The sequence below is a fragment of the Capricornis sumatraensis genome, chromosome 2, assembly GCF_032405125.1.
Source record: "Capricornis sumatraensis isolate serow.1 chromosome 2, serow.2, whole genome shotgun sequence".
NCBI lineage: Eukaryota > Metazoa > Chordata > Mammalia > Artiodactyla > Bovidae > Capricornis > Capricornis sumatraensis.
The window spans coordinates 48,306,921-48,328,399 of record NC_091070.1 but is presented as its reverse complement, the minus strand read 5'-3'; the positions used below and the strand labels follow the sequence as shown (position 1 = coordinate 48,328,399).

At 37.4% G+C, this 21,479-nt stretch overlaps 1 protein-coding gene across 2 annotated transcripts in view; it reads left to right on the top strand.

The window, feature by feature from the left end:
• The first annotated feature begins 7,572 nt into the window (after positions 1-7,572).
• Positions 7,573-21,479, top strand: part of NEDD4 (NEDD4 E3 ubiquitin protein ligase) — a 91,830-nt gene continuing 77,923 nt past the window's right edge. For both annotated transcript variants that reach the window (XM_068964446.1, XM_068964445.1), the window contains exon 1: positions 7,573-9,123. In XM_068964446.1, coding sequence (XP_068820547.1) covers positions 7,573-9,123 — 1,551 coding nt within the window. The remainder of the gene's footprint in view (positions 9,124-21,479) is intronic.

The window sequence follows — 21,479 nt, the reverse complement described above, 5'->3', positions numbered from 1 at the left end:
GATGTTCAAGCTGGTTTTAGAAAAGGCAGAGGAACCAGAGATCAAATTGCCAACATCCGCTGGATCATGGGAAAAGCAAGAGAGTTCCAGAAAAACATCTACTTCTGCTTTATTGACTATGCCAAAGCCTTTGACTGTGTGGATCACAATAAACTGTGGAAAATTCTGAGAGAGATGGGGATACCAGACCACCTGACCTGCCTCTTGAGAAATCTATATGCAGGTCAGGAAGCAACAGTTAGAACTGGACATGGAACAACAGACTGGTTCCAAATAGGAAAAGGAGTACGTCAAGGCTGTATATTGTCACCCTGCTTATTTAACTTCTATGCAGAGTACATCATGAGAAACGCTGGACTGAAAGAAACACAAGCTGGAATCAAGATCGCCGGGAGAAATATCAATAACTTCAGATAAGCAGATGACACCACCTTTATGGCAGAAAGTGAAGAGGAACTCAAAAGCCTCTTGATGAAAGTGAAAGAGGAGAGTGAAAAAGTTGGCTTAAAGCTCAACATTCAGAAAACGAAGATCATGGCATCTGGTCTCATCACTTCATGGGAAATAGATGGGGAAACAGTGGAAACAGTGTCAGACTTATAGGGCTCCAAAATCACTGCAGATGGTGATTGCAGCCATGAAATTAAAAGACGCTTACTCCTTGGAAGAAAAGTTATGACCAACCTAGATAGTATATTCAAAAGCAGAGACATTACTTTGCCGACTAAGGTCCGTCTAGTCAAGGCTATAGTTTTTCCTGTGGTCATGTATGGATGTGAGAGTTGGACTGTGAAGAAGGCTGAGCGCCGAAGAATTGATGCCTTTGACCTGTGGCGTTGGAGAAGACCCTTGAGAGTCCCTTGGACTGCAAGGAGATCCAACCAGTCCATTCTGAAGGAGATCAGCCCTGGGATTTCTTTGGAGGGAATGATGCTAAATCTGAAACTCCAGTACGTTGGCCACCTCATGCAAAGAGTTAACTCACTGGAAAAGACTCTGCAGCTGGGAGGGATTGGGGGCAGGAGAAGGGGACGGCAGAGGATGAGATGGCTGGATGGAATCACTGACTCAATGGACGTGAGTTTGAGTGAACTCCGGGAGTTGGTGATAGACAGGGAGGCCTGGCGTGCTGTGATTCATGGAGTTGTAAATAGTCGGACGCGACTGAGTGACTGAACTGAACTGAACTGATATCACATTTTGTGTGTTAATTATAGCATGCCATTTGGGGCATACATGGTGTTCAGTACTCTGTTATGCATTAGAAATATTGTTTTTCTTAAGAAGCTCACTTTACTAGCAAAAGGGAACAAGAAGTAATTGAGAGTGGTGCACATCATTGTAATGCTCTGATTTGTTGCTGGTCCTGAAGTGTACAGATTACCTGAGATGTATTAGAAGCTATAGCCATTGATGGAATAACAAGCTTGATTGTGTAGCAGTAAATTGACCTGTGCACTGTAAATGTCATTTTACCTTCTCCTGTAGCATTCACAACTAAGTTAGAGACACATCCTTTTCCTAGAAAGATTCTCTTTCGAAATGTATGGCAAAGAGCAAATATACTTTAAGGAGAAAGAATTCCTAGTATTCTGGAAAATGTTTGCAATATAAGTGATATGTTTTCAGCCAATTTTAAGAACCTGGGGATTATAAACTATCATAGTTTGGTAATGGTGTTATTGAGGGTGATGGGATGTTTGAGAATGATGTGCCTTTAAATGAATTCTACATATACCAATACAAAAGTTAGTGCTTCTGTGTCACTCAGATCAGTTCAGTCGCTCAATTGTGTCCGACTCTTTGTGACCCCATGGACTGCAGTACACCATACTTCCCTGTCTATCACCAACTCCCAGAACTTTCTCAAACTCATATCCATCGAGTTGGTGATGCCATCCAACCATCTCATCCTCTGTTGTCCCTTTCTTCTCCTGCCTTCAATCTTTCCAAGCATCAGGGTCTTTTCCAATGAGTCAGTTCTTCACATCAGGTGGCCAGAGTATTGGAGTTTCAGCTTCAGCATCAGTCCTTCCAGTGAATATTCATGACTGATCTCCTTTAGGATGGACTGGTTGGATCTCCTTGCAGTCCAAGGGACTCTCAAGAGTCTTCTCCAACACCACAGTTCAAAAGCATCAATGCTTAAGCACTCAACTTTCTTTACGGTCCAACTCTCACATCCATACATGACTTCTGGAAAAACCATAGCTTTGACTTTGTGGACCTTTGTTGGCAAAGTAATCTCTCTGCTTTTTAATATGCTGTCTAGGTTGGTCATAACTTTTCTTCTTCAAGGAGCAAGCTTCTTTTAATTTCATGGCTGCAATCACCATCTGCAGTGATTTTGGAGCCCAGAAAAATAAAGTCTCTCACTCTTTGCATTGTTTCCCCATCTGTTTGCCATGATTTTAGATTTTTGAATATTGAATTTCAATCTCCTCTTTCAGTTTCGTCAAGAGGCTCTTCAGTTCCTCTTCACTTTCTGCCATAAGAGTGGTGTTATCTGTATATCTGATATTATTGATATTTCTCCTTGCAATCTTGATTCCAGCTTGTACTTCATCCAGCCCAGCATTTCTCATGATGTACTTTGCATATAAGTTAAATAAGCAGGGTGGCAGTATATAGCCTTGATGTACTCCTTTCCCAATTTGGAACCAGTCAGTTGTCTCATGTCCGGTTCTAACTTGCTTCTTGACCTGCATACAGGTTTCTCAGGAGGCAGGTAAGGTGGTCTTATGTTCCAGTCTCTTTAAGAATTTTCCACAGTTTGTTGTGATCGACACAGTAAAAGGCTTTAGTGTAGTCAGTGAAGCAGAAGTAGATGTTTTTCTGGAATTCTCTTGCTTTTTCTGTGATCCAATTTCTGGTTTCTCTGCCTTTTCCAAATTCAGCTTGAACATATGGAAGTTCTCAGTCACATACTATTGAAGCCTAGCATGGAGAATTTTGAGCATTTCTTTGCTAGTGTGTGAGATGAGTGCAATTGTGTGGTAGTTTGAGCCTTCTTCAGCATTGCCTTTCTTTGGGATTGGAGTGACAACTGACCTTTTCCAGTCCTGTGGCCACTGCTGAGTTTTCCAAGTTTGCTGGCATATTGAGTGCAGCACATTAACTGCATCATCTTTTAGAATTTGAAATAGCTTGACTGGAATTCCATCACCTCCACTAGCTTTGTTTTTAGTGATGCTTCCTAAAGCCCACTTGACTTCACACTCCAGGATGTCTGGCTCTAGGGGAGTGATCACACCATCATGGTTATCTGGGTCATGAAGATCTTTTTGTATAGTTCTTCCATGTATTCTTGCCACCTTTTCTGCTTGCCATCTTCTGCTTCGTTAGGTCCATACCTTTTCTGTCCTTCATTGTGCCCATTTTTGTATGAAAAGTTCCCTTGGTATCTCTAATTTTCTTGAAGAGATCTCTAGTCCTTTCCATTCTATTATTTTCATCTATTTCTTTGCATTGATCACTGATGAAGGTTTTCTTATCTCTCCTTGCTATTCTTTGGACCTCTGTGTTCAGATAGGTATATCTTCCTTTTCTCCTTTGCCTTTCACCTCTCTTCTTTTCTCAGCTATTTGACTTCTCCTCAGACAACCATTTTGCCTTTTTTGCATTGGTTTTTCTATTGGATGGTCTTGAACACTGCCTCCTGTACAGTGTCATGAACCTCTGTCCATAGTTCTTCAGGCACTCTGTCTATCGGATCTAATCCCTTGAATCTATTTGCCACTTCTACTGTATAATCGTAAGGAATTTGATCTAGGTCATACCTGAATGCTCTAGTGGTTTTCCCTACTGTCTTCAGTTTAAGTCTGAATTTTGCAATAAGGAGTTCATGATCTGAGCCACAGTCAGCTCCCAGTCTTGTTTTTGTCACTGTATAGAGTTTCTCCATCTTCGGCTACTACCCAAAGTGACACGTCTGTGTCACTACCCAAGAGCTGTGTCTGCACACATCCAGCCTCTGAAGCCTTAGGAGACTCCTATATTTCGTATTCTAGGTGGACATGCTGTGCATCTCAAATTTAGTGGTTGTGTTAGTCAGGATTATCCAGAGAATAAAAACCCATAGGATACACATACATGCACACAGAGAATGAGAGAGGGAGAGATAATGAGGTGGGGGGGGATTGATTTATTTTAAGGCACTGGCAAGTCTGAAATCCGTGAGGTGGTACTGGCAGGTTGCAGATTCAAGTAGGAGTAAGGCATCTGAAATCTGTAGGGCAGGGCAGCAAACTGGAAACTCAGGCAGGGTTTCTTGTTACAGTCTTAAGGCAGAATTGCTGCTTCCAGAAATATGTCTTTTTTCTTAAGTCCTTTAACTGATTGAGGGCCACTACCACCCACTCCAATATTCTTGCCTGGAGAATCCCATGGACAGTGGAGCCTGGGAGACTACAGTCCATGAGGTTGCAAAGAGTTGGATACGACTGAAGTGACTTAGCATGTACACACAACTTATGGAGGGCATTTTGCTGTATTTAATATCTACTGATTTAAATGTCAGTCACATCAAAAAAATAGCTCCATAGCAACACTTGGATAGGTGTTTTACTCAAAACTTAGCCAAGTCAACATGCGCAATTAAGCGTCACAGGGGTCAGTGACCTTCAGAGTTCTAGTCAATGATTAGTGTAATCCTGAGCCTGTCCATAGGGGTATATAATCACATTTATTTTCTGTGTAGATAATCAAAAACTAAATATCTCAGAATGTGGGGTCCTGAGCTTCTGTCTAATCCTAAAATATGATCTGTTTCATTCTAGAATATAAAATGCTATATGATTTGCATAGATTCCTCCCAAGTGCGGTCTGCTATCACTCTCCAACCCTTCTCCCCTTGAGGTTAGGGTTGATACTCCTCTCTTGGCATCTCTTTGGCCAGGAGGCTACATCTTATCCCAAGTTCTCCAGGTTGCACACTGCTCTATTAGTGGTACAGATCCTGTGCAATCCCAGACCAGAGTTAGTAATGCAAACTGTTGAACTTTTCTAGAATTGAAATGCAGCCTAGAGTACAAGGAAGTGCATTTGATTTTCATACTTTTCCTTGGCTGAAGCCCTCTTTGCAAATGTTTCAAGTATTCTGCCTTCTTGTCCAGCTGCAGTATTTTGATATTTCTTTAGAAGTGGTAACTAGATCTATCCACCATCCATCCAGCCTCATCTCTGGTGTTACTTGGTGCTTACATTGTTCCAGCGTGATCTCAGGGGAATCAGAAGATATGCTTAGTTGCGATCCTGAAAGCTTGAAATGTAGTTAGGGGACATGAAGCTGATATTTATAGTGAAGCTACTGTAGTTTTACTATAAGAGAAAGAGAAAATGCTTATTCAATTAATTATTTTAACACCCAAAAGAGATTTGCTGATAAACTGGAATTTTTAGACTACAGGCATGAGTGGTTGATCTCATTGATTAGCTTACTACAAATAATCCATTTATTGAGTCATCCCTAACTTAATTCTAGAAGGAAAGCTGAAGTTTTTTTGAAGGCATAGTAAAAAGATTAGGACTCTTCCTTCTATAAAGAAAAAAGGATTATAAAGGAATATGTACTGAAGTCTATAAAATCATAATGTAGATTATACCAAACCAAAAGAGCATAACAATTTTAATACTAAGTTTACAACTGTACACATTCTAAAACATAGTAGTATCTCATTCTAGTCAGAAATAGAATCTAGTAAATTCCATATTTCTGCTTTGTCCTGTCTTAATTGATTAAAAATGTTGTTTAGAAAATTATGATTGAGAACAGATATATCCTAAGTTTTCTTTTTTAAACAAAGTGCAAGTATATGTTTTACATATTTGCTTTTACTTAGGAAAAAAAGCTTACTTAGGAAAGTACAACTTGGGGGTAGTACCATGTGGTGTAAACAACTGAACTATTTTACTTTTTACTTTCCTATGAATGAGCCAGTATATATTTATTACTGGAGTTCCAGCTGTAAAATTCAGGTAAGAAGTTTAAATATACCCTAGAGTATTATTTAAAAATAAATGTGTTTCTTTCAAATAGAATACCAACCTTGGTCTATGACATTTAGGGGAGAAATTAAAATATTAAACTTTTATTACCTAGTAAACTGAAAATAAAGTAAAGGTTAAATAAATACAAAGCAGAAAAAAATGTATATATATACAAAATCACAAAGTCTAAAAGGACAAACAGTTTACTGTTCTCTCCTGCGGGAGCTTTATCAGCAGTAGTAAGTAATTCCATCTTTAGGTCAGTGCTAGTACTCAAAAATGTAAACAAGTATGTACTTTGTCTATATAAAGAAATATGCCATACGGTTTATACTCTTTATAGATATCAAACAACTAAATGAATTGTTTCAATGCACCAGTAGGGGCCAGCAAAGAGCTCTTAGAGAGTTTTTCAGAATAGAGTTGGCATTGAGATATGTTTATTTGATGTGTTAAATCCTTTTTAGACTTCTTTACTTGCCACAACACTCTCTTAAGTGAATGACTTGCATAGACAGTGGAATAAAATATCTTGTGTGCTCAAACTATATTGGGGTATAGTTTTTCTGTCTAATCTGCATATATTTTTAATGGAATGTTTGCTTAGGCTATTTCTTGGCAGAGTTTTAATAGTCAAAATATAAATGGAATCATTTAAAGACTGTACTGCTTGGCTGGAAAGGCCTTAAAATTACAGGAGAAAATGCTTGGTGACAGCTTCTCACAAACGTTTTTTTCTCAGACGTATGCTCAATTTTTGCAATGGTATTACTAGGCAAATTTTGTATTTCGATCCTTCAGCTTTCACTTTTTATAAGTACGTAGTGTTTTGGAAACTAAAATATTTATGTTTGGTTTAATGCTAAACTTTTAATTCGCCCCCACAGTTTTGGTGTTTCCAAATATATACAAACATTTGAACTTTCTCCTTTTAAAAATATTAACAGTCTATATTCCTTTCTACATTTACTGAGTTGACTGGATTCCTAGTATGGCCACTATTTGGAAATGCAATCCTTGATTTGATACTCAATTACATGGAGTTTCGTTCCTACCAACTTCCTGTAATTCTATCCCTATGGGTAAAAATATTAGTGGTCAAACTCTGCTGGAGAAAGTGTAGGCACCGTGATTCACAGAGTTAAATGTTCATTTAGTAGAGCTGGAGTGAAAAAAATACTGTTTCAACTTGAAATGCTAGAAGATTGTTGTTCTTGTGTTACTCATTCATGCAAATTGGAGAAGGTATAATTGAAACAAGGTTGGCAGTGTTTGAGGCAGTGTGCTGCAGCTGAGCTCAGCTTAAAGGTCGCTGGAAATCAAGTGCTTTGTAAGTGAAGGCATTTTGACTACAAGCGATTCAAGACATTTTGGAAACGTCAGTCTCAGGAATGGGCCGTCTTTTTCTTTCATATGCTATCTGGTCTTTAAGGTTTTACTTAGGATAAAGACTACTACTTCTGAGCTCTTTCAGGCACACAAATGATTTTTTCTTTTGCTGCAGTGCAGCTGCTTCTAGCCTGTCTACCGACAGAGATCTTTGTTATGACTCTCAGCCCTTAACATGTTTGGAAATGAGAACAAATGGCACAAAGCTTACGATTGCACTTTGCAGCCAGAAGAAGCAATACTTATCCTTTGTCAGAAACCTCCGGAGATGATTTGGATAGCAGCATTCACATGTGCTTCACAAGACCAACACGGATTTCAACGGCGAACGTGGTTCAAATGAAGCTGACTCCCAAACAGACTGCATTAGCTCCGTTAATAAAGGAAAACCTTAAGTCTCGGGAAAGATCATCTTTTCCTTCACCTGAAAATGTTCATAAAAAGAGCAGCTGTCTGCAGATATCATTACAACCAACAAGGTACAGTGGATGTCTTCAGTCTGGCAATGTCTTAGTTGATGGTGATGATGCTTCATTTACTTGTGTCTTAAAGGATGGCAGTGCTGTGGTTGATAACGAACTGAATGCCACGGATGATGGTAACCTCTTAAGCAGTCCTGCCATTTGCAGTGGTAGTCTTAGTAACTTTTCAGCCAGTGAAAATGGGTCTTACAGCAGCAATGGTAGTGATTATGGGTCCTGCACAAGTATCACCAGTGGAGGTTCATACACCAACAGTATCATCAGTGACAGCAGTGGTTATACTTTTCCACCAACTGATGATACCTTTTTTGGTGGAAATTTATCTTCTGACAGCGCCTCCAATAGAAGTGTGCCAAACAGGAATACTGCTCCATGTGAAATTTTCTCAAGAAGTACAAGTACAGTTCCCTTTGTCCAGGATGACTTGGATCATGGACTAGAGATTATGAAATTGCCAGTGAGCAGGAACTCGAAAATTCCACTAAAACGTTGTTCATCCTTAGTCATTTTTCCTAGGAGTCCTTCAAATACACCACCAACTTCTCCAACAAGTACAGGTATTCTTCCAAGCAAAGGATCCTATCAGACCTCACACCAGTTTATTATTTCTCCTAGTGAAATTGCCCACAGTGAAGATGGCACTAGTGCTAAGGGATTTCTTTCAACAGCTGTCAATGGACTTCGGTTATCCAAGACAGTCTGTACTCCCGGAGAAGTAAGAGACATACGACCTCTTCACAGGAAGGGCTCATTACAAAAGAAAATCATTGTTGCAAATAATAGTCCAAATCAGACTGTCTGTGAACAGCCATCTGAAGGATATTCTTGTGTTTCACTGCATTTTACCCAACAGAAAGCAACTGCATTAGATTGTGAAGCAGCAAATGGTGATTGTAAACCAGAGATGTCAGAAACTGAGCTTAATTCTGATCCAGAGTTTATTAAGCTTATGCATAGGACATCTGCATGTTTACCATCCTCCCAAAATGTAGATTATCAAATAAATATCAGTGGACAGTTGGAAAGACCAAATTTACAGATAAACAAAAATCATGCTCTTTTACAGAGAAGTATTTCATTGGGGGGAACTTATCCAAATGTTTCCTGTTTATCTAGCCTTAAGCACAATTGTTCTAAGGGGGGACCATCTCAATTACTCATAAAGTTTGCATCTGGAAATGAAGGTAAAGTTGATAATTTAACCAGAGACAGCAACAGAGATTTCACAAATGAACTACCTAATTCTTTAAAGCATTCTTATAAGGTAAGTTTCCTTTGGTTTTGGAAAATGTTAGTTTATACTAGAATAGCTCTGTGAAATATTTGGTAAAATTTATTATAACTTGGCTGCTTTATATATTTTCTTGGTCCTTAGCTAGCAAGTATTTTGTAGTCATGAACTTGATATTTGTGAATCTGAAAAGTGCCTAATAGTTTTTTACTCTATTTATTATTTTATCAGCATACAAAATATGCATTAAAATAAAAAACCTTTCCAAAGTGATTTAAGCCATAAAACATTCTGTAGCATAAGAACAGGCTTTAAATAATAATTTTTTTTAATAATATTTTGCCTTAGTATATTTTCCCCTTGAGTGGCATGGTGTTTTAAAGTCTAACTCCGTATTTCATTCTTATTTTCAAAAATGCTCATTTAGTATTTATTTTAAAGCATTATAAATGCTTTAAGCATTAAGCATTTTGAAAAAAAGCCCTTTTAAGCCCTCTTTAAGCGTTATGAAAAAAAGTAAAATATAGAAAGCCACTTAAAGTATTAAACAGTAAAAAGTCTACTTAAATGTGAAACTTTTCTTATAAGTGAACATAGAGAAAATATTTCTTTGAAGTACATATATTTATTTGATCATTGATAAAAACTATTATACTGAATGTTTAAAGCAGAGGAAAAATAAATGGTATTTGCATTTGTATATACCCTTAACCACAGGAATTTTGTTCCACCCTGTTTTTCTTTAGCTACCAGTTAAGGGTGCCTTCTAAAATGTAACTCATTCTTTCAATAATATTGAACTCTAAATTTTACATTTTTATGATTTCAATTCCTAGGTGTTTTCTAGTTATCTTATTAATTTGTTAATTTTGCTTTATTATAGTAGTAATTTAACTCCAGTGAATCTTAACCAAAACAGTTTTTTAGTGTAATTTGGCCATTCCAGAGTATTTTAAGTGTTTTGAACTTGAATAGATTTTTAAAATTTCTGTGTTTGGAAGATCTTGCCAGATTTTAGGAAATTTTAAAAAAAGTATTTCTGACTAAACCAATTCTAGATGACAGTACATGATAGTTTGAGGCAAAAAAAACTTATCTGCTTATCTGTGTTTATATAACACTTACTATCAAAATTAAAGTGTTTTTTTAATTTCTGGGCAAATAAAATATTAAATATTTGCTAATTTGTTTTCTCTCTTTTGAAATCTGATGGATATAATAATTCTTATTATCAATGCCCAGATGTTAATATAAGCAACTACTTTACTGAGGATGAATAAAAATCACATTTCATATTCTGATGTATGTTTTAGAATTGTTAATTTCATTTGCAAAACTTTTAAAACACTAACTGTTAGGAGATTTATAATCCATTCAATTATTTTGTCTCCTAATAAAAGCAATTAAGTGATACTGTGAAAAAACACATTAGTAGTTTGCTAATTGAATTAATGTACCTTATAAATGTATTTAACATTTAATGAAATAATTAACCCGATACAAATAATTGACCTAGAAATATTTATAAAAATATTCTTTAAAGAATTGATTTTGTGATAATATTATAGTTTGTTGTTGTTGATACTTTTGAAAAAAATGGTCCTTTTAATGTTTTAAAATTAAATTTGACTGCCTTTTGTGTGGCTAAAATATATACTTTCACTGGTTTTTCTTTAAAATTGAGTAAGCTAACTTAAACATATTTTGTGACAGCTGAATGCCTAGCTTTCTGCAGATTCTATTTTTTGTTAGATTATTCAATTATAAAATAGTTGAAGTGTGTAATTTGCTGGAAAGCTCTAAGTTGTTCTTCCTCTTAATGTTTATTAAACAACTTTTTATATAAGAATTGTAAACAGCATAGGACCATTAAACTACACATACTAGATCTAAATTGATCTAATTGATTAGTGGTAAATTAAGGGCTTGTTTTAAGAGGAAGATAGTAATGTTGTTTTTTCTAAACATAGCAGTGACAACAATAATGGGGTTTTAGAAATAATCCTGTGTTTATCAATAATTATATATTAATCTAATTATAGTGTTATATTGTAACTCACTTATAAATAAACAGCTCCCAAAATATTTCCCATGACTCCAGTTAGTCTGGGTTAGTATTATGATATGCTGAGTCTGGATTCACATTTAACAAGTTGATATTAGAGTAGCATTTAGTAATGTCAGCTATCTGTACCCAGCAGCCGTGAAATTAAATCACTGCTTTGGTCAGGGACCCTGGTTTCTAAAACATGAAGAGGTCTACAGATTCTTTTCTTCAGTGTTTAGCGTCCAGTCTCTAGCAGAATAGTATCCAGTCTCTAACTCTATAATCAACAGCTCATTAATAGCTAATCAGTTCAATCTAGTGAGAACTTTTATATGTATCTGCAACTTGGTTCTGTGTGTTGTTTACAATTTAGAATGAAGAAGAGACTTTGTAACCTGCATGATCATGTTTATTTCACTTATTTGCCTTCAAAGGATGTACCAATAACTGGCATATATTTATTGTATGTACTTTTTGAGAGACGATATTACTTTTGTAAAGGCTTTATAATCTGGAAGTAGGCATTTGACATTTTAGCATTGTGTGTCTTATCAGCTTGATCAAGAGAGAGATTAAGTAGGTGAAATGGTTTTTATTCAGTTACAGAAATTACCATTAGATTTCTAAAATCTGTGTAATTGTTAGTTTACTCTGTTATTGTTTCACTTTCCCCTATGTTTTAAAAATTTCCTGTGCTGTTAGGATGCTCAGAAATTTCATTGCCCTGTTATTTTAAATACTTTAACATTTGCCCCAGCTTGTTAATGTCTTCCATTCTTCATGTATATGCATATTTTTATCAGAAAGTTTGGCTTTACATTTTTCTTTTTATTGTAAAGGTTTTTGTTTATTTTCTGTTATTTAATCTCAGATAGGTAAATTGCTTAAGCCTGGTATGGTGGAACTTAAAAAAACTCTCAATTATTTCAAAGCCTTTAAAACTAATCTCAAGATTGTACATTTCAATAATATATTTAGTTGTTCTTCCCAAAATAACTGTTTTAAATATACACTATTTTCAGTGTTCCATTATTTTCTGTCCTCATTTTATTAACTTTAGCAGAATATTTAGAGACATTTGGTTATGTTTATTTTGAACACTTAATCTTTCCTATAATAATCAATATAGTTTATAAATATTGACTCTAAAACTGTGATGCAACAATGTTAATGACCAGTTTTAGAAACTTGGCAAGAAGTATGTGCTTGTACATGTGCATTTCTTAGAACTGAAGAACTAAAATACTAATTTCAGGGTGGTTCAGGGAGCTAAATTGTTTTCTTCAGAAATATTTTGCATTTCTCTGGAGATGTTTCTTTAATTCATTCATCTAGCACATGTGTGAGTGCCTCCTGTTTGCCAGGCATGGACTCAAGCTCTGGGAATAAAAGATAATAAAGCACAACGTCTTCCTGGGGGAAATCCCATTCTCCTTAGAGACATATTGGTAGACAAGAAAGATCTCAGACTAAAATGTGATGTGCTGAAACAGAGCGGTTTATGGGAAAGTGAGAAAGATGCAACAATATTTGTCTGAAGGAGAGGACTGGGTTGGTAGTCAAAGGCTTCACAGGGGAGGTGACATTTGAGCTGAATCCTAATGGGTGAGTTGGAGTTCCCCAGGCAGAGAATCAAGGAGGATATTTAGGGCAGGGATTCTCAATCTCAGCACTTTTTTGTTGTGGAGGGCTGTCCTGTGTCTTGTAGGATGTAAGCAGCATCCCTGGTGTCCATTTACTCAATGCCAGTGGCATCATCTCCCTCAGTTGTCACAGTCAAAAAATGTCTCTGGACATGGCCAAATGCCCCCCAGGGGCAAACCTGACTGCTATTGGGATGCATTGCTGTAGGCAGAAGCAAGCACATGTACAAGGCTGGAGGTGTGAAAGAACCGCACTGTAAGCAGTTCAGTATGACTGGAGTACACAGAGTCCAGGTTGTGGTCGATGATAACACTGGAAGTGGTGGGAGTTCCATTGCGTGGAGCACCTCATGCTGAAGGAAAGCAGCGTGTCTCCTGCCGATAGACAATAGTTAGGCGATGGAAGTTGTTATTGAGAGTGTAGTATGCCTACTTTTGTGATTTTAGATGATAATTTTTTTTATGACACCATGGATTATAAGTGAATTACACTTTTCTTCACTTGGCCAACCAGGTGAATAGTGATGGCATGAACTAAGATAGGGAATTCAGGAGAAGGGGCCAGATTGGGAGGGCAAAGAAGAAACCATGAATCATTAAGCTTTTGTCCTGAGAAGTTGCCCTGGTAGTACTGCTGTCAAGTAGGGTAGTTGGAGATATGGGCTCTGGCTCAGGAGAGGAGTGAGAGCTGGAAATGTAGCTTGGGAGTTAAGCATCTAGTCAGACTTCAGTAAGGATGGACTGGAAAAAGCATGACAGTGAGATGGGAGGAGTGATAAATCAGAGTTCTGGGGGCTACTAACTTGGGAGAAACAGTGGAGGAGGAGATAAAAAGGAGAGTAAGAGTCACTAGAGGGGCACAGAGGCCAAAAGAGCTTAGAGGCCTGAAAGAAAAGAGAGTGGGAAATTCAAGGCGGGCAGCACACAGTGCCATGGAATTTATGTGTCCACTGAATGTAGGAGGTCTTCATGACTACTAGGAGCAGGCTCAGGAGAATAGTGTGAAAGCCTGGATGAAAAAAGAATGAAAGAGGCAAGGAAGCAAAGCAGGCATCGCTTGTTTGCTCAGTGTCACAGAAATAGTCATGAGTTAGTGTAGACAAGGTTTATATTTAATGGCTACAATGTAGAGGACATGCATGGTGTTAGGTGGATATAATTGCATAAGACAAATTGTCTGTTACAAGAATATTTCACCCTGTTCTCTAGGAGAAAAAAAGTTCTGTAGCTCCCTGTTATTTCACCTTAGAACAATAGAATAAGTGAGCACAGGCAGAGAAAACTGAAGTGGAGAGTCAGCAATATGAAATGAAGGGAAAAAATTAGGAGTGAAAATGTGAGATGGCCTATGAGTAGGCATAACTCTTGGTGAACAGCATTATTCAAATTTTCTCCTGCCCCTCCCTTCCACCAAAAATAAGACAAAACAAAAATAGAGCTTCTAGGTAGAAAACAAGTCAGGGTTTAAGGCTGCTTCCTAGACACTACTTGGAGAAGAGGCCCTCTGTCTTGCTGTCACCTGCTTATTCTAGGATATGGAGCCCACTGCAGCTACCTGTTGTGAGGCCAGTCCCTTCTAGATCTTCTCTCCCCTTACAGGGAACAGGATAGATGAGAAGAAGCTAGGATCAGAGCCTTTGTGGGCAGAAGGGTCTTGGCAGAGTCCCTGGGTGTGGCCTGCCAATGTGTTGAGGTCAGGAAGATGGTTAGCAGAACAAATGAGTTCTGAGAAAAGGATCCAATGATCTTGTCAGCATATCCACAAAATACCTGAAATCTTGCTCAAGTGTGTGGCTGGGTATTCTTTGTTGGCCAAACGTGAGACTGGAAGGCTATGCTCAGGTAAAGACCCAACACTGAGAGATACAAGAGCTTTTCAAAATAAGAGGTGAACACATCTGTGTTTGTTCAGTGAGATATTGGGAGGAAGCTCTCAACATAAAAGCAGCTGTTGGAAAGTAATTTTACTTTCACTGAAACTTAAAAAACCTGTATAATATAAGTAGAGCAGCTCTGAGAACTTGGAAGGGCAAGAAACTAGCATGTTTATGTACCTTGTAACCCAATTCGTGGGTGGGTCATAATAAAGAACACCTTGACCAAAAGATCCCATGATGTTTCTAGTGAGGTTCTGGAATATCTAGGGGTGGGGGGAGGATCATGCTTTCTCTTGATTTAGATATATTACATCTAAGATAGAACTGTAACACTTAAAAAATTTTGTTATTACCAAGCAAAAAGAAGTTTATATCAAAAATATTGGTGGTACAAGGGACAGTGTCTTTAAATGCAGTTGTTCATTAAATACAGAAACATTCTTAACTGAATTTTTATCTTTTGTCCTTCTTACCAAAGCTGAGTATAGCATTTTATGATATAGCTAAAATAATATATCTAGGACTGCTTCCTTTTTTCTCTCTTTTCTCTCAAATGTTTGTTGGTAAGCTGCCTTCTAATGCTTTAAGGATTGCAGTTAGAGAATAGTTCATGAGGTCATCGTTTGGACTACCAATTTTCAAATTTTCATGTGTGTGTACATCTCCTAGAAATCTTATTAAAAGGCAGATTATGGTATAGTAGGTCTGAGTGGGGCCTGAGGGTTCTGTATATATAACATGCTTCCCAGGTCATACCAATGCTGTTAAAATTCCTTAAACACACTTTGAGAAGCAAAACTTAAGACCATTAAAAAAAAATGAGAACAATAATACAGTTCATAGTTGAAATATCCAGCGAGTCTGTCTTCCACTTTTGCATAAAGAACAACTGTATGTATACCATGGTCAGGGCTAAGCTGATTTGCAGGACGTTTTAAATCCACTTGGACATTTACACTAGTTATTGGTTGAGACCACATAATACAGAAGAGATTGTTTGGACCAAAAGCCATTCAAGAGCTCACTTTAGGGTACTACTGAGAATGTTTGAATCTTACATTGGTTTATGTAATGAAATGAAATGCCATCTATAATCAGTGCTTACTATGAGCTATCCTTTTGATAGATCTATAAGGAGAAAGTGAAAAAAATCCTTTATGTGTAATTTTGTGATGCTACTTAAATGTATATATTCCTTCTTAAGCATAAATTGATATATGAAAATCTTAGGAACTGATCTTCCATTGGAGCAAGTGAAGAAATCTTATTGGTAGCTGAGTTTTTATGGTCTTAATGGCCTAAATTCAGGAAGCCTATGTGTGTGTCAGTTCAGTTCAGTCGCTCAGTCGTGTCCGCCTCTTTGTGACCCCATGAATCGCAGCACGCCAGGCCTCCCTGTCCATCACCAACTCCCGGAGTTCACTCAGACTCACGTCCATTGAGTCAGTGATGCCATCCAGCCATCTCATCCTCTGTCGTCCCCTTCTCCTCCTGCCCCCAATCCCTCCCAGCATCAGAGTCTTTTCCAGTGAGTCAACTCTTCGCATGAGTTGCCCAAAGTACTGGAGCTTCAGCTTTAGCATCATTCCTTCCAAAGAAATCCCAGGGCTGATCTCCTTCAGAATGGACTGGTTGGATCTCCTTGCAGTCCAAGGGACTCTCAAGAGTCTTCTCCAATACCACAGTTCAAAAGCATCAATTCTTCGGCGCTCAGCCTTCTTCACAGTCCAACTCTCACATCCATACATGACTACTGGAAAAACCATAGCCTTGACTAGATAGACCTTAGTCGGCAAAGTAATGTCTCTGCTTTTCAATATGCTATCTAGGTTGGTCATAACTTTTCTTCCAAGGAGTAAGCGTCTTTTAATTTCATGGCTGCAGTCACCATCTGCAGTGATTTTGGAGGCCCCCAAAATAAAGTCTGACACTGTTCCCACTGTTTCCCCATCTATTTCCCATGAAGTGATGGGACCGGATGCCATGATCTTTGTTTTCTGAATGTTGAGCTTTCAGCCAACTTTTTACTCTCCTCTTTCACTTTCATCAAGAGGCTTTTGAGTTCCTCTTCACTTTCTGCCATAAGGGTGGTGTCATCTGCATATCTGAGGTTATTGATAGTTCTCCCGGCAATCTTGATTCCAGCTTGTGCTTCTTCCAGACCAGCGTTTCTCATGATGTGCTCTGCATATAAGTTGAATAAGCAGGGTGACAATATACAGCCTTGACGTACTCCTTTTCCTATTTGGAACCAGTCTGTTTTTCCATGTGTGTGTGTTTAGTCACTAAGTCATGTCTGACTGTTTGCGTATCCATGGACTGTGGCCTGCCAGGCTCCTCTGTCCATGGGATTTCACAAGCAAGAATACTGGAGTGGGTTGCCATTTCCTTCTCCATCAGGGAGTATAAAAGACGTTAAACATTTCACGTTAAGCAATGAGAAAAAGGGAGCATAGCAAGAAAAAAGTTGAAGGTGGGGAGATAGGCAGGCAAAGAGGCAGGCAAATATAAATTTTCTAGAATTGGTTGAATCTAGAGAAGGGGTTAGCAAATGAATAATCTTTTCTGGGCTCTCATTTACTAGAATATTGTTCCCTAAATCAGAGACTGCTAGATCCTTAGTACCTAGAACAGTGCATAGCTCAAAATAGACACTCATTTAGTATTCATTAAATTAATGATCGAAGCCAAGGGACCCTTTGTAATGGGGTAGAGATGGCTGTAGAATCTGGTAGGTGACTAGAATCTGAGGGTGACCAGACAACCTCGCACAAACAGATAACCAAACTGGGGTATCTGAGGGATGACTGTAATGATGAGTGGGAGCTTCTTGATGCTTCATCCTCTGCTTGAAAGAGTGGCACTCTTAAATGAATACCTTGTCCCTGGGGTGGATGCCAATGGAATATTATGACCGTGACTCAAGGATTCGTTTCCACAGTGGAGTCTGATTCATAGCCTACATATTCCACTAACTGGTGCCGTAGAACTGTGTGTCTGGGTAGAGGCTCAGATCAAGTTTTCTAAAAAAGAAGATGGAATGGATCAGAAGTTTTAAGAATATTTAAACATAGGCCATTTGACTAGCTTTTAAGTTCATCATTGTTTAATAAAATGACTTCATTTCAGACTTGATGTAACAGCTGATTTCTCACCATTTTTCTTGGGGTTTTAAGTAACTGTTTTAGCTAAGAATGACCTTTACCTTTTGTACCAAGACTAAAAGACTGAACCCTCTTAAGGAGTCTCAGAGCTTAATGGAAACTCAAGTTGTCTTCTAAGCAAATGAGTTTAACAAGTATTTATCAGAAATAGAATATGTGCCTACTGAGAGTGGCAAATATTATTCCTGGCTTTGAAGAGTTTGTTCTTTAAACAAGAAGACAGCATTATCTGTTTAAATAAAGAACCAGAAAACAACATAATATATAATAATGTTCATATGCCTACTTCAGGCAGGTAAACACCTAAACTCTGAGTTATGGGTTTGTCTATATAGTTTTTAATTAATTCAAATTTTTATCAAGATGACACAGATGCTTGTTTTAAAACTCAGGTGTTTTCTTACTGAAAATTTCCTTTCTGCCTTTTTCTCTGTATTCCCTCTCCCCAGAATTCCTATTAGCCCAAGTTTGTACATCTTGGATTGATCTTATAATTTGCTTTTCTCTTCTGTTTTCTGTTTCTTTGCCTCCTTATTCTGCTTTCTGGAAGATTTCCCCCAAATGTTCCCTTCTCTTTAATTTTAAAATTTTGGTTGCTTTAGTTCCTAAAGTTCTATCTTGTTTTCTGATGATTCCTTATTTTTATTCTTGCTTTAGACGTGCAGTCTCTTATTTCTCTGAGAATATTTTACTTAAGGCTTTTTCTTTTGAGTTTTGTTATGGGTCCTACATTGTGTCTGGTTCCTGTGGGTCACTTTGCTGCTGTTGTTTGTTTCTCTTTGTTATTAGATGAAAAATTTCCTCCAGGTGTCTGGTGAACCTTGGCTGTCTGTTCATATTTGAGAGTGAGTCACTATGAAGCTATCTGGATGCTCTGTAATTGGGTGAGGCTTTTCAGATGGTAAGCTTCATTGTCAGGAGTCTTCTAACTGTCAGTAACTGGAGGTCTTGTCTCAGAGGTCAGTTTCTCCAGAGAAGAAACTTGCAATGATTGCCCAGTTATGTTTCATAGCTGTGGTGAGTGATAAACTAGGAATGGAGGTGATTTATTTCACAAGTTCTGAAACTAAGTTAATTCAAGGTAAATCATGCCTTTAAAGTGATATTTACTTATCAAATTCTTAAGATACTAATTATAATTTAATTAATATACAGTCCGTAAGGTGCCTGATTTGCATAACTTGTCTGAAATACATTGTGTATACATATTCTAGAAGTGAAGATGCTCCCAGAAAGACCAGATTTAAACATCCTTTAAAATAGAATACGTGGTTTCCTTAACACATCTCCCAACCTCTTAAATTCTTGGCAGTATATTTAAATGTAAATGGGGGTGCCTGTCCTCAGAGGAAGAGGATAGAGCTGTTAAAACTGTATTTTGGTATAGACAGAAGGGAGAGGAGACCAGAATGCCCCCCTGGTGGAGTAGAACAATGGATGCTCACTGGCTCACTGGCATGACATCACCTCAACTATGATTGTTTTAACTTGGACAAAATTCTGATGTATTCCTTTCTTTTCCCTTTAAAAAATAGACTTTATTTTAAAAAATTTTTATTGGGGTATAGTTGCATCACCAACTCAAAAGACATGAATTTCAGCAAAGTCCAGGAGATAGTGGGATGGATAAGCCTGGCATGCTACAGCCCATGGGGTTACTAAGTCAAACATGACTTAGCAACTGAACAACAGATAGTTGCTTTATGTTGTGTTAGCTTCTGCTGTATGGCAAAATGAATCAGCTATATGTATGCTTATGATATGTTCTTTTTTAAATTTTGACCCAATATCTGTGAAAGGTTGAATCAGTCAACATATCGTGTTATGTACCACATTTCAAAAAACTCTTTGTGTTAGTGATTATCTCCATATTACAAATAAGAGAAAAAGATCAGAAAAGTTAAAAATTATTTAGTCAGGATCGTAAGTCAGATAAATGTCATATTTGGACCAAAACTCAGCTCCAGTGTTGTATTCTAAAGCCCTTTTCTGCATTTCTAACCAGGAAGACTTCATTCCACACTGCATTAGGGGAAATCTACAAGGTAAATAAAACTGCTTGGGGAAGGTTATTCTAGTAAAAATAAAAGGACAAAAAGAGAGTTGTCTAAAGGAAAATTTCCACTTAGGCTGACTACTACCTGATGAATAACTTTTACTCTCTGAAGAACAGATCAAATCCTGTTCAAGTCCAAATCAAGTCCTTTTTTCTTGCCATTGTTGAGTGAAAGTGAGGTTCAGGGATTATTTAAGCATATTTCTAGAGAACCAGTTTATCTTTCAGACTTTTTCTTTTCTTCTGAGTTGTGATCCAACACTTATAATTACTTTCTTCTTTCTGATTAATTTTATGATCAAATAATGCATTCTGTGTGTTTCTACCTCCTACAACACTCTTTGAGTTTTATTTCTCTTCAATAACTATTATATCATAAACTACCTAAATCATAGTAAACCATAGGTCTTTTTTTTTCTCAAATATTTTTAAAGTTTTTATTGTGGAAAATTTCAAACACGCACACAAGTAGAAAGAATAATGCAGTGATCCCCCATGTATGCCCGCAGTGAACTCTTGAGTTTCAGTAGTTACTAACATCTTGTCAATCAGGTAATCCATCTTTCCCCCTCCTTTTAAAATTAATTTTTACTGGAGTATAGTTGATTTACAATGTTGTGTTAGTTTCTGCTAAGTGAGTCAGTTATATATACATATATATGTACACTCTGTACTATACAGTAGGTTCTTACTAGTTGGGGTCACACAGAGTTGGACATGACTGAAGCGACTTAGCAGCAGCAGCAGTGTGTATATGTCAGTCTCAATCTCGTAATTTATCCCTCTCCCCCCACCCTATAGCCAGGAGATTGTCTTCTACATCTGTGACTCAACTTCTGTGCTGTAAATAGGTTCATTTTTACCATTTCTTTAGATTCCACATATAAGCGATATCATACGGTGTCTGACTTTGTCTGACTCACTTCACTCACTATGACAATCTCTGGGTCCATCCATGTCACTGCCAATGGCATTATTTTGTTCCTTTTTATGGCTGAGTAATATTCCATTGGTACCATGTCTTCTTTATCCATTTCTCTGTCAATGGACATTTAGGTTGGTTCCATGTCCTCCCCTCCTTTTTTTTTTTTAGTAAATCCCATATATCTTATAATTTTACCCATAAATACTTGGAGTGGATCTGTAATGGAGAAGGACTGTTTAAATATACAAAGTACCATGCAGTCATCATTTTTAACAAAATTAACAGTAGTTCTGGACTGTTTTGACTGGATCTCTTTCTAAATCATCTAGGTCATCTTAGTATTGACATAGCTCTGTGTTATGATGTTCATTCACTTTGGGGCTGAGTGAGCCAATTATTAGGCATAGGGTTTTCTATTTCTTTAATCAGATAATTTTTGATGTGTTTGTTACCAACATGATTGAGGCTGTCTTCAGAACCTAAAAGAAAAGTTAGAATTAGGACTTAGAGGTGATCACCTAACTACACCTTACCTCCACCTTAATTACCACAGAGCTGCCTTGAGAGTTCAAATATCTGGGATATCTACCTTCCTAATTCCCTGGTAGTGTGAAAATGTGCTCAGTAACAAATTAGCTGTGTTAATTCCTCTTAAAGCTTCTCTGCATCTTAATTTC